General features: G+C 44.9%; 2 protein-coding genes across 3 annotated transcripts in view; one reads left to right on the plus strand and one right to left on the minus strand.

The window, feature by feature from the left end:
- SMYD4 (SET and MYND domain containing 4) overlaps positions 1-3297 on the plus strand; it is a 6094-nt gene extending 2797 nt beyond the window's left edge. For both annotated transcript variants that reach the window (XM_065036408.1, XM_065036409.1), the window contains 5 exons: positions 277-443; positions 1099-1231; positions 1668-1784; positions 2136-2259; positions 2978-3297. In XM_065036408.1, the coding sequence (XP_064892480.1) occupies positions 277-443; positions 1099-1231; positions 1668-1784; positions 2136-2259; positions 2978-3128 (692 nt within the window). In that variant the 3' untranslated portion in view covers positions 3129-3297. The remainder of the gene's footprint in view (positions 1-276; positions 444-1098; positions 1232-1667; positions 1785-2135; positions 2260-2977) is intronic.
- Positions 3298-3691: 394 nt separating this feature from the next.
- On the minus strand, positions 3692-10639 carry SERPINF1 (serpin family F member 1). The gene is made up of 8 exons (XM_065036428.1): positions 10469-10639; positions 7940-8025; positions 7352-7553; positions 7111-7266; positions 6135-6338; positions 5314-5456; positions 4477-4687; positions 3692-4101 (listed from the first exon to the last, which is right to left on the minus strand). The coding sequence occupies exons 2-8, from the start codon at positions 8015-8017 to the stop codon at positions 3842-3844; spliced, it is 1254 nt and encodes a 417-aa protein (XP_064892500.1). The 5' UTR covers positions 8018-8025; positions 10469-10639; the 3' UTR covers positions 3692-3841.
- Between the last annotated feature and the right edge of the window lie 1826 nt (positions 10640-12465).

Genomic DNA, 12465 nt, shown 5'->3' on the forward strand with positions numbered 1-12465 from the left:
CACAGACACCTTTTCACCTGTACTTGGCATACTAACTGATTGCTATCAATATCATCATTCCTGATATAATGTTGCTAAAGTATTTGTTTATGTATTCAGTCTTGATCAAAGATATTAATGCAAGATTTTATCTCCTGAGTCCACTGTTACACTTTCAGTCTCCAGTTATGTCCCCTCTAGAAGATGATCTAGTTTTAATTATAACAAAGATAGATTCAGTCTGATGTTAACAGCTGTACCAGTTCAGAGATTTCTACCCTTGCCATCCCTTTGCAGGGCCTCACCGATGTCGAATGAGGGTTGCTGAGAGACAACAGCTGCTCAGTCAGTATTTCTTTGAGTGTCGCTGTCAGGCATGCTGTGATGAGTTAGAATCTGATGTCAAGAGTGTGGTGTCTTTGAGAAACACGTTCTGTTGTCCTGGCTGCCGGGGTCCCATGCAGGTAGTTACAATTGTACAACTTATTGGGATGTGTAATGTTTGGGTCTCTGGGATACTCAAGAGTTAGGGAAATGAGTCTGTGGTCTCTGCTCAGGAGCTAAAAGCCCTTGCAGAGTCAAGAGAGTATCTCACTGTTCTTAGCAGCTTTCTTGTAGGTCTGTACTCTGGTATTATAGGGAAAATAAAGCCTTTAATAGCAAGTTAAAATCCTTTTGACCTCGATGAAGGAACTGGAAATTGTCAGGGCCATGGACTAGGGAAAGGGTGATATTTAGGAAAGAAAACAGGCCTGGAGTCTAGAACAGACAGTGTACATGCAGGGGCTGTGCATAGAGAATCACACCTTGCAGTTCACAAGATATAAATCATAGCAGCACTTACTGTGGGTTAGATGGGGAGAAATCAACATAGTCTGTATTTTGGATGAACATTCATTGTATATCACATGACCCCTTTGGCCTAATCTATAGCTATTCCTGGAAATTTCTCATAAAATCCAATAAGTTAATAGTAATTTACAGGCAAGTCACTTTGTTTAATGAATGCAACTGAGAAACAATTTAGTATCTCTGTAACACAATACAGAGATAATGGAGATGGAAATTAAACTTTGAGATGAACCTGAGCCGGAATGATCACAGAGATGATTTCCACAGGGGGAAGACATGCTTTGTTGTTCAAATGAAGCTTGTGCAATCTCAGTCAGCAGAGAGAGCCTGTCATGCCGTTTACAGGACCTTCAGCAGCGAATCAAGAGAGCGTTAGAACTGCTAAGAGACAGGAAGGCTGGTAAGGCTCAGCTTTCTGCTTTGTGGTCAGCAGCTAATGGGTACACATGGGGAGCCACAGCTCTAGCCATGAGATGGCACTGTTGCTTATGCAGTTGGGGTCTCCTGGCGTGCAGCCTGGTGTCCCTGGGGACTTGAGCTTTACATTTTTTATACCCCTGATCCAGGTGTTAATCTAAATCACACGCTGTTCCATAGTAACTACAAGAACTCAAGGTAACATTGGAGTTACGCGTTCCCAGGCCTTGCATTCCTGGAGTGAGTTAGGCCAATGCTGTGTTACAATAAGCAGGGTTGCAGATAAAGTCAATGTTGACTCCCATCCAAATCTTAGCTGTGTAAGATGCAAAGATGAGATTGGACTGATTTTACTTCTTCAATCATAGAAAGCTGGAGACTGGCCAGTGGTATGAATATTATACCCTGTTTTATTATAGATCAGGCTATCAAAATGCTCCTGAAGTGTCAGGTGGATGCTGAATGCTTCTTGTCTCCAGAGCATTTGCTGATGGGAGAGTTGGAGGATCATCTGGCACAGGTCTACGCTACTCTTGGTATGGCATTATCTTATTATCTTCAGTTTTCTGAAGTTTGAACTTAACACCAGCCTTTTCTCTGACTAGCCCGACCACTTTTCTCCTCCTCCATTTCTCTAGTTTTCACAGCAGGGCTCTCAGAAAGGCTACTTTAGCCAAAACTGCATTCCCAGGAGCCAGTGAACAATAATGTGATCTCATGTTCTTCTAGATCCCCTGTCCTGGTTTTGAAGTCAGCAGCCTCACAAGAATGCTGTGGACATAGTTCATCACATTTTGTATGAGGCTGTCAGATTCTTCGGGTGGCATTAGCTCTCAAAAGTATTTATTCATGACTCAATTTTTGTTTTGTTTTGTTTTTTCCATCAGGGAAGTGGCAGGAAGCAGCCAGACACCTGGAGAGGAGTATTGAGATTGTGGAAATGCATCACGGGCCATCAAGCATAGAAATCGGTCATGAACTCTTCAAGCTGGCACAAATTCTCTTCAATGGGTAAATTTGCTTTCATTTTCTGTCCCTTCCCTCCACCACTCCTGTGTGCCTGACACGATATCGGGGCTGGGGGTCCCTGGCACCTTGCAGGGTGTCTCGCAGGACCCTGGGCAGTCTGGCGCAGGTACAGGAGTTGGCCATTGCTCAAGTGCAAGTTCATTAACCTCATTTGGCTTCACTTACACCTTATTACTCTCTTTGGACTCATTTTTTCTGCTTTGTGCCCATCTATTCTTCTCCCTGGCTCCATTAATTCCCTATCCTATTGTTTTATTTTGACAACTAGTCACCCTTGGTGTTTATACCTCAGTTGTATAACATTGCTGGCATCTTTTCAAAGGAGGAAATAAAATCCTCTTGCTCTATTTTGGCCCTCCTTTGGCAAGCAAATCCCCTGACTGCTGAAAATCTTCTCGCAACACCTCCCTTTAACTGAATTAATTTTAGCAGGAGCTGCAGTGAGGCAGTAGTGGGTACCTGTACCCAAAGATTCAAATATATTTTTTTTTTTCAAGTTTTTGCCCATCTCCTTACCTTTTTTCCCTTATCCTCTCATTTTAGCTGAATATCATGCTATTTGCCTGGTGCTGAAAGGCAGTAGAGGGGAGGATCTGTACCCATGAACAGGTTTAGATTTTTGTTGGGTTACAGGTTGTGTAAGTCAAGGAGCTTAATTAAGTATTTTGTATACTCTGTTCTTATTCTCTTCCTATTTCAGATTTGCAGTTTCTGAAGCTCTGAGCACGATTCAAAGAGCAGAGGAGATTCTGTCAGTCCACTGCGGTCCTCAGAGTCCTCAGATCCAGGAACTACAAGAGATGAAGACCTGTCTGTCAGAGCTTCCCAGAAGCATCCTTCAGAGGACTTAATTTCCCTGTCAAAGGAAGCAGCCATGTGATCTTTCATCAAAGCTAAGTTTCATGTGGTAAGGTAGTCATGTAGTACAAGCTGGAAAATCATGTGTAACAACAACCTGAATGAAATCTGCAATGCTCTTTAGTGAGACTGTTGTAAATAAAATGACCAATTCTAACATGAGGGGTCTGTGTGTGGTGTGGTGTGGTGGGAATAGATGCTGTTGTATAATTTCTGCATGTGGGTTTGGAGCAAATCTTTGACGTGGTTGTGTATGCACGTGAATCTCCCGTATGTGATGGTTATGAACATGCAGTCACCCAGACCACACTGCCTTTTATTTCTAATGCTGTGAAACACTTTTCTTCTTGCCAGCATGAAATGTAAATGGCAGACCTGTCAGTGATGAGAGACTCAGTATAAACAGCTGGCGTCAGGTTGGAAGATGGGATAGGGAAAAATGTGGTGTACACCATATAGGAGACAGAACTGCATTGTGGCTCATCTGGGGAAAACGGGAGTGTGGAGGCATATGACATAGGCAGACAGTCTTTCAAGGGAGAATACTGGGGCTTGCTGAGATTAATAGCAAAAGCTCTTTTATTGCAGCATGAAGGCATAAGGTTTGCGAGTTGTGTCTTTGTGCAGCAGAGCAGGGAGCCAGTATCCCTCCCAATTCCACCCTCTCTGTTTGGGCCCTACCATTGCAGATTATTGTGAAGGGGATCTAAACACTCCTGGGATCCAGGATCTTGCCAATGAAGAGGAGGGTTCCAGTGGTATCATCTCGCAGTACAAGAAGGAAAGGTCTGTCCACGTGATATTCTATGGGGAAGGTCAGACGAGCAGCATTCACCCCAGGATTTGGTGTGGTTCTTTCCCCATCTTCACTGAGCTCCAGAACTGCTTTGTGTTGCACATGAGACAGCTTGATGGGTTTGACAGAAATCTTGGTAAAATCAGGGGATGTGAACAGTGATTGGAGCCCTGGAGGAAAGAAAGAAAATTGCATTAGCTGAAAGCATAGATTGCTGGAGCGGGAGCAGTACTGCTAATGCTGTGATCCAGGAGGGCACGTAGCTGCTCTGGCAGAGCTTATTGGGGGTAACAGCCAGAAGCAGCTCACATCTGTTTGTACTGAGCTTCTCCCTCTCACTCTCAGAAATGTTGAGCTTGGTGGAAAGATGTGATAAAAAGTTGAGGAATCCCAGATCAAGATGATACAGTTGCTGGTGAAATCTCTTACAGACTGACAGCAGGACCTAACTAATAGTCCACCAACTTCGTATTATTGAGAGCAGGAAGCAATTTGTTGCCTGCTTTGAGCCCTGGCAGGCTGTAGAGGGTGCGTGATGTACGTACTTGTCTCCTTTAGTGTGCTGCCAAGTGCCTCTTCATAGTTCAGCTTCAGTTTGGGCAAGCTTAGCACAGCGTGGACTGTCTTCAGCTCCTTGTCTACATCGTGGACAAACTCAGAAGTAAGGCTTTCCTCAATCAGAGTCATATTCTGGGTCACCTTCGTAGGCAGGAAGAACATTGCACTGATCCCCTCTGTCAGTGGCAGCTGGGCAATCTGGAAGGCCAGTTATAAACAAGAAAATGGTCACAACAATAATAAACAGTTTTACCCATCCCATACCAGGCACAGGCCTGAACCTTGACTGCCTGGTCAAGCCTTTCCAGTTAACATTTTGTCCTCTTCCCTCTTTGCTTTTAGCAGACATGATGCTCCCTGGCCCCTCTGACGCCCAGGCTTTCATCAACCCTTTCTGAACTCCTTCTGCTTTCACACAGCAAGCGCTCTCTCTCTCCCACGGAATCCTGTAATGAACTGCAGTATTGCTTTGGGGGCTTCTCAGCTGGAACAGCATTCAGCTCCTGCTACAGTGAAAGATTTGTTGAAAGAGGTAGAGATGAAAGAGTTTGGAGGAGTGTGCTCTGCTCTTCTTGCCCAGCTTTAGGTCAAGCAATACAGGCTCATGGGACCTGTGCGTTATTTAAACTCTGGACTGCTTGTCATATAACCAATGTAGAAGTAGAATTGTTTAAGAATCAACAGGCTGCCTTTCAAAATGGGGATTGCAAAACTAGCCTGATGGGAGGAGCAAGGCTGTTTTCTGGAATGGGTTAACAGGTAAGTGTAGCCGAGCCTGTTCCTCTGTAGGTTTAGGAGACCTTGCACAATATTTGCTTTCTGACCTTGCAGTTGAGTTCTGAGTCAAAACCATATCGCAGTATGGCTTTGGGGTCTGACATCATGGACACCTTGACAGTTCTGTCCTCATCCAGATGGAAGTCGTTCAGGGCAGTCTTCTTGGTGTCAAACTTGGTTTTCCATGTACCTATGTTTTAAAAAAATTGAGGATTTTCTGGAATAATAGCATATGAAACCAGGCTTGTGTCTGTGGCTGAGTCATCTTGCACTTTATCTATACAGTATTTGTGCTTTAAGAGTTGAGGCATAACCGAATGATGATAGAGATGGAAGCAGACTGATTGGAGATACCGATCTACTGCCACTCTTCAGCCCCTCCTTTTCAGCCGAGAATTTGCTAAATGGGAAACAAATCAAGCCAGTGTATGGGTGGAGTAGCTATTGGGAAGCTGATGTCTACTTATGTAATTACTAAACTATTTTACAGGGTAACAATTGTGTCAATGCATATAAATTGCTGCTCTCCCCACCCTTTATTTTGCTCCTTGTCTCTAAGCAATGATTCTCCAGGACACTGGTTTACAGGATGTTCTAGAACAGCTCTCTTATCTCCTAAATGTCATTAAACCATGACACCTTCCATTCCCTGTACAGTGGCAAAAAGGCTCAGTACGCTCTTTAAGCTGTGCCTTCCCTAACTGTTAATATTCTGTCTCTTGCCATGGAGTTTTGTGAGCTTGAACTTTCTTTCCTGCTGTCCTACTGCAAACAGGTCAAGATGCAGCTTCCCCAGGGCATCCCTTTGCATCTCTTTTAGCACGTGCTTAATAGACCTTCTCTGTAAGCAAGTACCGAACATTCTTACCCTTGAAGTAAGCAGCCCCAGCAAGGAGAATACTGACATCTGTGGGCATGTCCTTCATCAACCGCATAATCCTGCCCTTTGTCTGCTGTCGGACCCAGTTGTTGACCTCTTGGAGGTCTAACTGGGTATTGCCGCTTAGTGCCCTCAGACGCATCTTGTAGGACTTCTCTAGTTGGCTGTGAAAACCAGGCTTCACCCTCAGTCCTGGGGAAGAAAAACATTGATATTGCAGCTAGCTCCCTTATCAAAACAATCTCAAGGCAGCAGATTGCAATCCAGATCCCAGCAGCAGTTCTCTGGTAAAACATCTGTGGCTGTGTGTGCAGAATCCTGCTTTGAAGAATTACTGAAGGCACATGGAGGAAACTGATCCAAATCCTGTAGCCACCCATGCTGGATTATGGGATAACCCCTTTCTGAAAAGAAAGGAGATAAGAACTTGGACACAGCTATTCCTTCATCAGTCTTTCTTTTTTCTCCAGCTCGCTTTATGAGTACAGCTTACTCAACCTAGTGGATTCTTGGAACCAGCAGGTTCCAAAAGATAGCTCTTAGCTTCCTCAGCAGATGCTTATTGCATGCTGAAAGCAAACATTTCAAATAGTTCTGCAAGGAATTAAACAAAGGAATGTGACTGAATGCTATCACAAACAGAAAATGTGATTTGTGGTTCCTGAAAGTTAGCAACACCTGCCAGAAAACCTGGAGTGAAGGCAAAATTATCAGCAAGTTTCTTTTAGGTCTTTGGCATGTTGGCTGTTCTGTCACCAGTGTCTTTGTGTGCAAGTCTGGTCTTTTATTTGTGTGCACACAAACTTTCCAGGCATTTTCTGGAGCAGCAAGAGCATTCCAGACACTGTTTGTATGCTGGCTCAACAATATGTCAGAGCCAAAGCTGTTAATGTGGTGCTAGTCAGTGTGTTCTACCTGCTGCTAATTAGGTAAAATTTGACAAGAGAGGAAGAAGGACTTTTACTTTTCTCCAAGATGATACGGGAGGCACTTTTCATGCTCTTCTCTGGTCCAGCCACACTGGTCAGTAGGTCCTTGTAAGTGTTGTGGACCTCAGCTTTGTCAAGCAGATCATAGAAGAGAGCACGGGAAATCACATCTTCTGTCCGTTCTCCAGCCCCTGCCAACAAAAAGGACACTGGAATGAGGGAAAAAGTTTGTCAAGCCAAACAGCGCTTGAGGAAATAAATGGGGCAAGAACTCACCGAGGGAGAGCCCAGAAAGTGCAGTAGCCAGGCTGAACGGCGACAGCAGCACGTTGGCGGTGGCCGTCCGGCTGGATTGCTGACGGTACAGGTCATAGCCAAAGTTGGAGACTGCAGCTGCCAGCTTGTTTATGGGGCTCTTATAGAATGGATCTTCCTCTTCGACCTCGCCGGCGTTGGCTCCATCAGCGGTGGCAGAGTTCTAGCAGGTAGAGGGAGCGCTTTGGTTTGATTTGCAGTTTGCAAGGGCAGGTACTGTTGTGATAAACATTTCAAAGGCAAAACCATCTACAGGAATACTGGCTTAATCTTACTGATAGAGAGTGTAGGAACAGTTACTTCAAAGTGTCCCAGTACAGCCAAAGGCAACGCTCAGATTGGAATCCACTATTCCTGCCTCACAGTCATCCCCTGATGTAACTACTATGGTTTTATCTAGGTAAAGCAGGAGTTAGTCTCATTATGTTGCTAAATAAAATCCTAGTAATTTAGGATGGTAGTGCTTAATCCTTCTGTAAGATTCTCTAAATTCAAATTACCTTTCCCAAGTGTCTCTCCCTCGCTCTCTGCATATTTTCTTCTACTCACCTGCTCACTGGCCGAGTTCTGGGATCTGCTTGGGACAGTCAAGAGACCCAGGAATAGGAGAACCACGGGAATCCGCATCCCTGAACCTACAGAGTAAGAAAATGACAGTTTGAGCCACCACTACCATCTGCTGCACCTGGTTGTGACAGGAACCGCGGTGACATGTGCTGCTGCTTGTCCTTCCCAGTTGTGAAACGCATGTCTGATCTTAGCTGGGTTTTCTTCTCCAGTTTGAAGTACTCAGCCAGGCTGGCCTCAATGACTTTAAAATTGGGCAAGCGCACGTCTGGGTGTGCCTGAGCACAAAAGCAGATGTGTGTGGCCCAAACCACACTGATGCTGGCAGTTACTGAGTGCCAAGGTCCAGAAAAGCACTAAATCACATCTTCTAAGTTTTAGACTTCACGAAATTCAATACTTCACTTATAAAAGGTAGCAAATCCATTTTGAATGGCGCAGAAGACAACACTGACTGGTTGCTGCCCTGCTGTGTGAGTCACCTGCCTCAGGCAGTAGTTTGTCATGTTGCCTGTGTCTGTGTGTACCTGGAAGGCTGCACAGCCTATGTGCATCTTATGCTTCTTATTTGCAGTTCAATAAAGCCAAAGTAGAAGAGCTTTCTTAAAAGACAGTAAGGAAAGGAGCTGGAAGTACCTAATGCTAGGCCAGATCTAGGGAAAGACAGAACTTGGCTTATTCAACATTTTTAATGGAGGTGGGAGAAAAGTACCAAACTCCGCAAAGCTTTTCCTTGTGTGGAATCCTCTTTTAATCGCTCCAGTGTTGGCATCTGTGGCCCTTCCTGACAGATCTGTCTGGTCCAAAGGGCAGCATGTAACCCCGGGTTTCACTGCGGGTAAACCAGAGCTACTGCACAAGTGTCGTGCCCTCAAGAACAGACGCCGCTGAGGCTGGTCTGAAGCAATGTTTATATAGATCCCCAGGAATTAAGGGAAGAGGGTTGTATTTAACTAACCCCTGTGATTCAGGCATCCAGCGAAGTAGGAGAAAGAACATGTGTTTTGGATTAACTTCAGCTATAAAGAAAACATTCCTGCTGGTAGAAATACAACTTAAAGCCACGTGGCTACAACAGCCCCAGTTCAGGACCCAGTTGTTCAGGAAGAGGTTTTACTATAGTGAAAGGCAGTTCACTGTTTCCCTTCCCTACCAAAACCCTTTTCTTCTGGAAGTAGTTATGCCTTGGAGGGAAAGGTGTCAGAGCAGAGGTTTTAAGTTTTCATCTATGTTTAGAGAGTGTAACAGAAGTGGTACCTTCTTTTCCCTGTGCACTTGCATCCTGTGACCCACTGCTATCCTAGCTCCCAGTAGCTGAAATATTCTGCTGCAGATGATGTGTATTGTGAGGATTTGCTATCCTGGAACAAACCAGTGCATTTGGTGGATATGATGTTGGGATTGCTCATATCATTGCAGAGTTTTACAATGAATAGGCACCATGCTGAAAGAGAGATGACAAGCCCTGCTAAGTCAAAGTTAAACGCGCCCTAGCGAGGGCTTTGTGAAGATGCCTGTACCAAGCAATACTCTTGCATGCTGAGCAGAAGAGGTTTGGCCCAGTCTAGTTTAGAGATGAAGGTTTTCCATGGAGCATAACCTTTTCTCTGAAAAAAAGAATGACAATCTCAACACAGCCTCTACTTCCAACTACACTGAGCTCCTGGGAGCATGAGAGCGGAGATGGGTTTTGCAGATTTGTATTGTTTTTGCCAGTACTGTCACCAGCTTCATATTTCTCAGACTTTGCCAAAAAGCAATTTCCATTTTAGAAAGACAAAGCTTTTTGTGTTTGGATTGGCCTGAACATCTGGATTCTATTTGCATGTCTCTTAGCACACAGCCAAAAATGCAGAGAAAAGAATTTGGTTCAAGCAGAGGTGGGATGGTTTCAGGCATGATATTGAAATCTCTGGCTGCCTTTAAAGAGAAGAGAAGGAGCAACAGCACATGGGATGTGATGTTACAGTCAGGAAGGTACAGGAAGAAAACTTTGAGAAATGAGCTGCAAAGGAACCTTGTGTCTGGGAGTTGCCTCTTTATGGAGGCCTGCAGGTGCAAAGGAAATATTTTGCTTTAAATCTGTAGCGAGACAAGTCTCACATCATTTATAAACTTAAAAGCTCTGCTTCTTATTTCAGGGGTGCTATGAAACATCCCTCACGAGTTCAGGCTGCTGTGATTGCTCCACCCCACAGCACTAACTCCTTCCAAAGCATCTCACAGCCACTAGCTCTGGAGGATTTAACTTGCCAAAATTGTTACCGTCGCAAAGAAAAAGCACGTCCTCAGCTGCAACACAGATGCTAGAAGGGCAGAAAACCACCCCGCTTCCCCAGCACAGTCCAGCCCCGGAGGCCAAGAGGTGCCCTAGGATGCCCCCGGCCCTTGGTGAGATCTGTCATTTGGTGGGAATTTTACCCCCTGCAGAAGAACCATTCTTCCCATTTCCCAGGTTCTCCGGGATGACCAGCCCCTGCCCTGGCCCCAGCCGGGGTTGCTGCCCCTTACCTCGGGCTCCTGTCGGCCGCTGTCCCCGCAGGCTCCCGGTGGCTTCGACTCGGGGACACTGGGGCTTTGCTGCAGCCACATCTGCTTTTTTTTGCAGCTTCCCCCAGCCCAGCCTTTGGCCGGCTTCAGGTTACAGCTTCCCAGGGCTCATCTTAAAGTGCTCTGCTCCTATTTTCTGCTGCTGCCACCCTCCCTCTGAATTGCACTAACTTTTTTAACCCTGCCTTCCAAAACAAACCTGCTCCCCATGATAAGGGCAGCCCAGTGGGTAAAGCGTGGGTCGGAGAGGCAAAATTATCTCTGCCCTGTTTGGGCTAGTTCTTTTATCCCTGCAGTTTTGCCATGTGTCACATAAAGGATTTTTCCATCTCAGAGGTATGGTTAATGCAGCAGTGTTTAACAGATATATGGATTTATGTCCAAGATTCAATGGACAGACTTGTAAAGTGGGAGCAGGATTCTGTTGCTGTTTAAAGCAGTTGAGGGGAAGACATTGGGAAGTGGTTCTACCCAGTGATAGTTAACAAGAAGTTATTAACGTAACTGTCTTAAAGTTTTTTGGCTGAAAAGAGACTAAAAGGCGAGCACTCTGGTAAAAGAGATGAATTAACAGAGTGGGAGTTTACAGAATAATAAATAACGTGTAGAAGGGAAAGGGGTTCTGTTAATTTTTGTAATAGAAGACTCTATGGGAGCACCCATCAGTGCACATTTAAATCAAGAGAGCATATTTTTCATAAGGATTAAATTCTAAAACTCATTGTAACTAGATATTGCAAAGATGAAAGATAAATAGATTTGGGGGAAAAAAAAACAAACCACCCAAACCAAATTAGTGGAGGACAAGTCCCTTGAAGGCTAACAATGGTTGGATGTAACGTCAGACTCAGCAGCTGCGCCATACAACCAGAGAACAGTTGGTTTTCCTTGCCCCTCGTCATTCTTGGCTTTTATATTTTCCCCAGTCATTTGTTACTGGCTACTGGGAGAGCCAGTATACTGGGCTAACTGGTCACGTATCCAGCCTGGTCTGGGCAGCTGTTTGTCTGCTTGGAAATGCTGGAAGTCAATTGGAACCAGTAATGCCAGTGCCCCCAGTGCAGGCTTGCGCTGGGACATCTTGGGCTGCCCATCTAACAAGTGCTGGGGGGTTACTCATGGGTGCTGGCATGGAGCTCATCCAGTCCAAGAGGAAGGGATGGGTTTGGAGAAGCATTAACTGCTGTTTTTACAAGCCAGAAAAGCAAATCAGGTCGTCTGCCCGGTGATTAGTCAGCGCTTCAAAGGTGACCCTTTCTGACAAGGAGAGAAACGGCTCAACTGCTTCTCGGCTTGCTCTGAGACGTCATTGCAGAGGGATGTTTGTACTTGTTAGTCTTCCATCGTCTGCCCAAGAATGGGGGTGTTGGCTGCAGAGATGTCTTCTGGTGGTTTTCATCTCTTTTTGATACCTTATTTGTGGTATTAAACTGCCCTTTGCGGATGGGCCACTGAAGAATTTTTACCTCTCATCTGTGTCTTCAAACGAAAACCCATCTGTTTGAATACAGGTTTGGTTTTAAACCACTGGAATCAGAGGGTCAGTTGTACAGAATGTTATTCTAGACTAGAGCAAACTTCATTCCTGTAGGTTAAGGGCATCCCTGAAAAGGTGCATTATACTCATCCAGCTAGATGCAAGGGCTTAAATCGGATTTGTTAAATCAATACAAACATTTTACTGTTGTTCTGGTTTGGGTTCAAGAGAACAGGCAATATGCTGTCTGAACAGTGTTCTCCTCTGCTGTGGAAGTGCTGATCATGTTCACATGAATTTGGTCTAGTAAGGAAAAAAAATACATCTAATGTTAAAGATATTGAGACTTATTTGATATTCTCAGCCAGTGGTGCAGATGAGCGATAAAGCAGATACCCTGTGTTTGTCATGTCTTTTCAGAATAGAGCTCAGTCAAAAGGAAAACTTAGCAATGCAAAGTGGAAATTCCTCAGCAGAGATG

Source organism: Columba livia, chromosome 20, assembly GCF_036013475.1.
Source record: "Columba livia isolate bColLiv1 breed racing homer chromosome 20, bColLiv1.pat.W.v2, whole genome shotgun sequence".
Lineage (NCBI taxonomy): Eukaryota > Metazoa > Chordata > Aves > Columbiformes > Columbidae > Columba > Columba livia.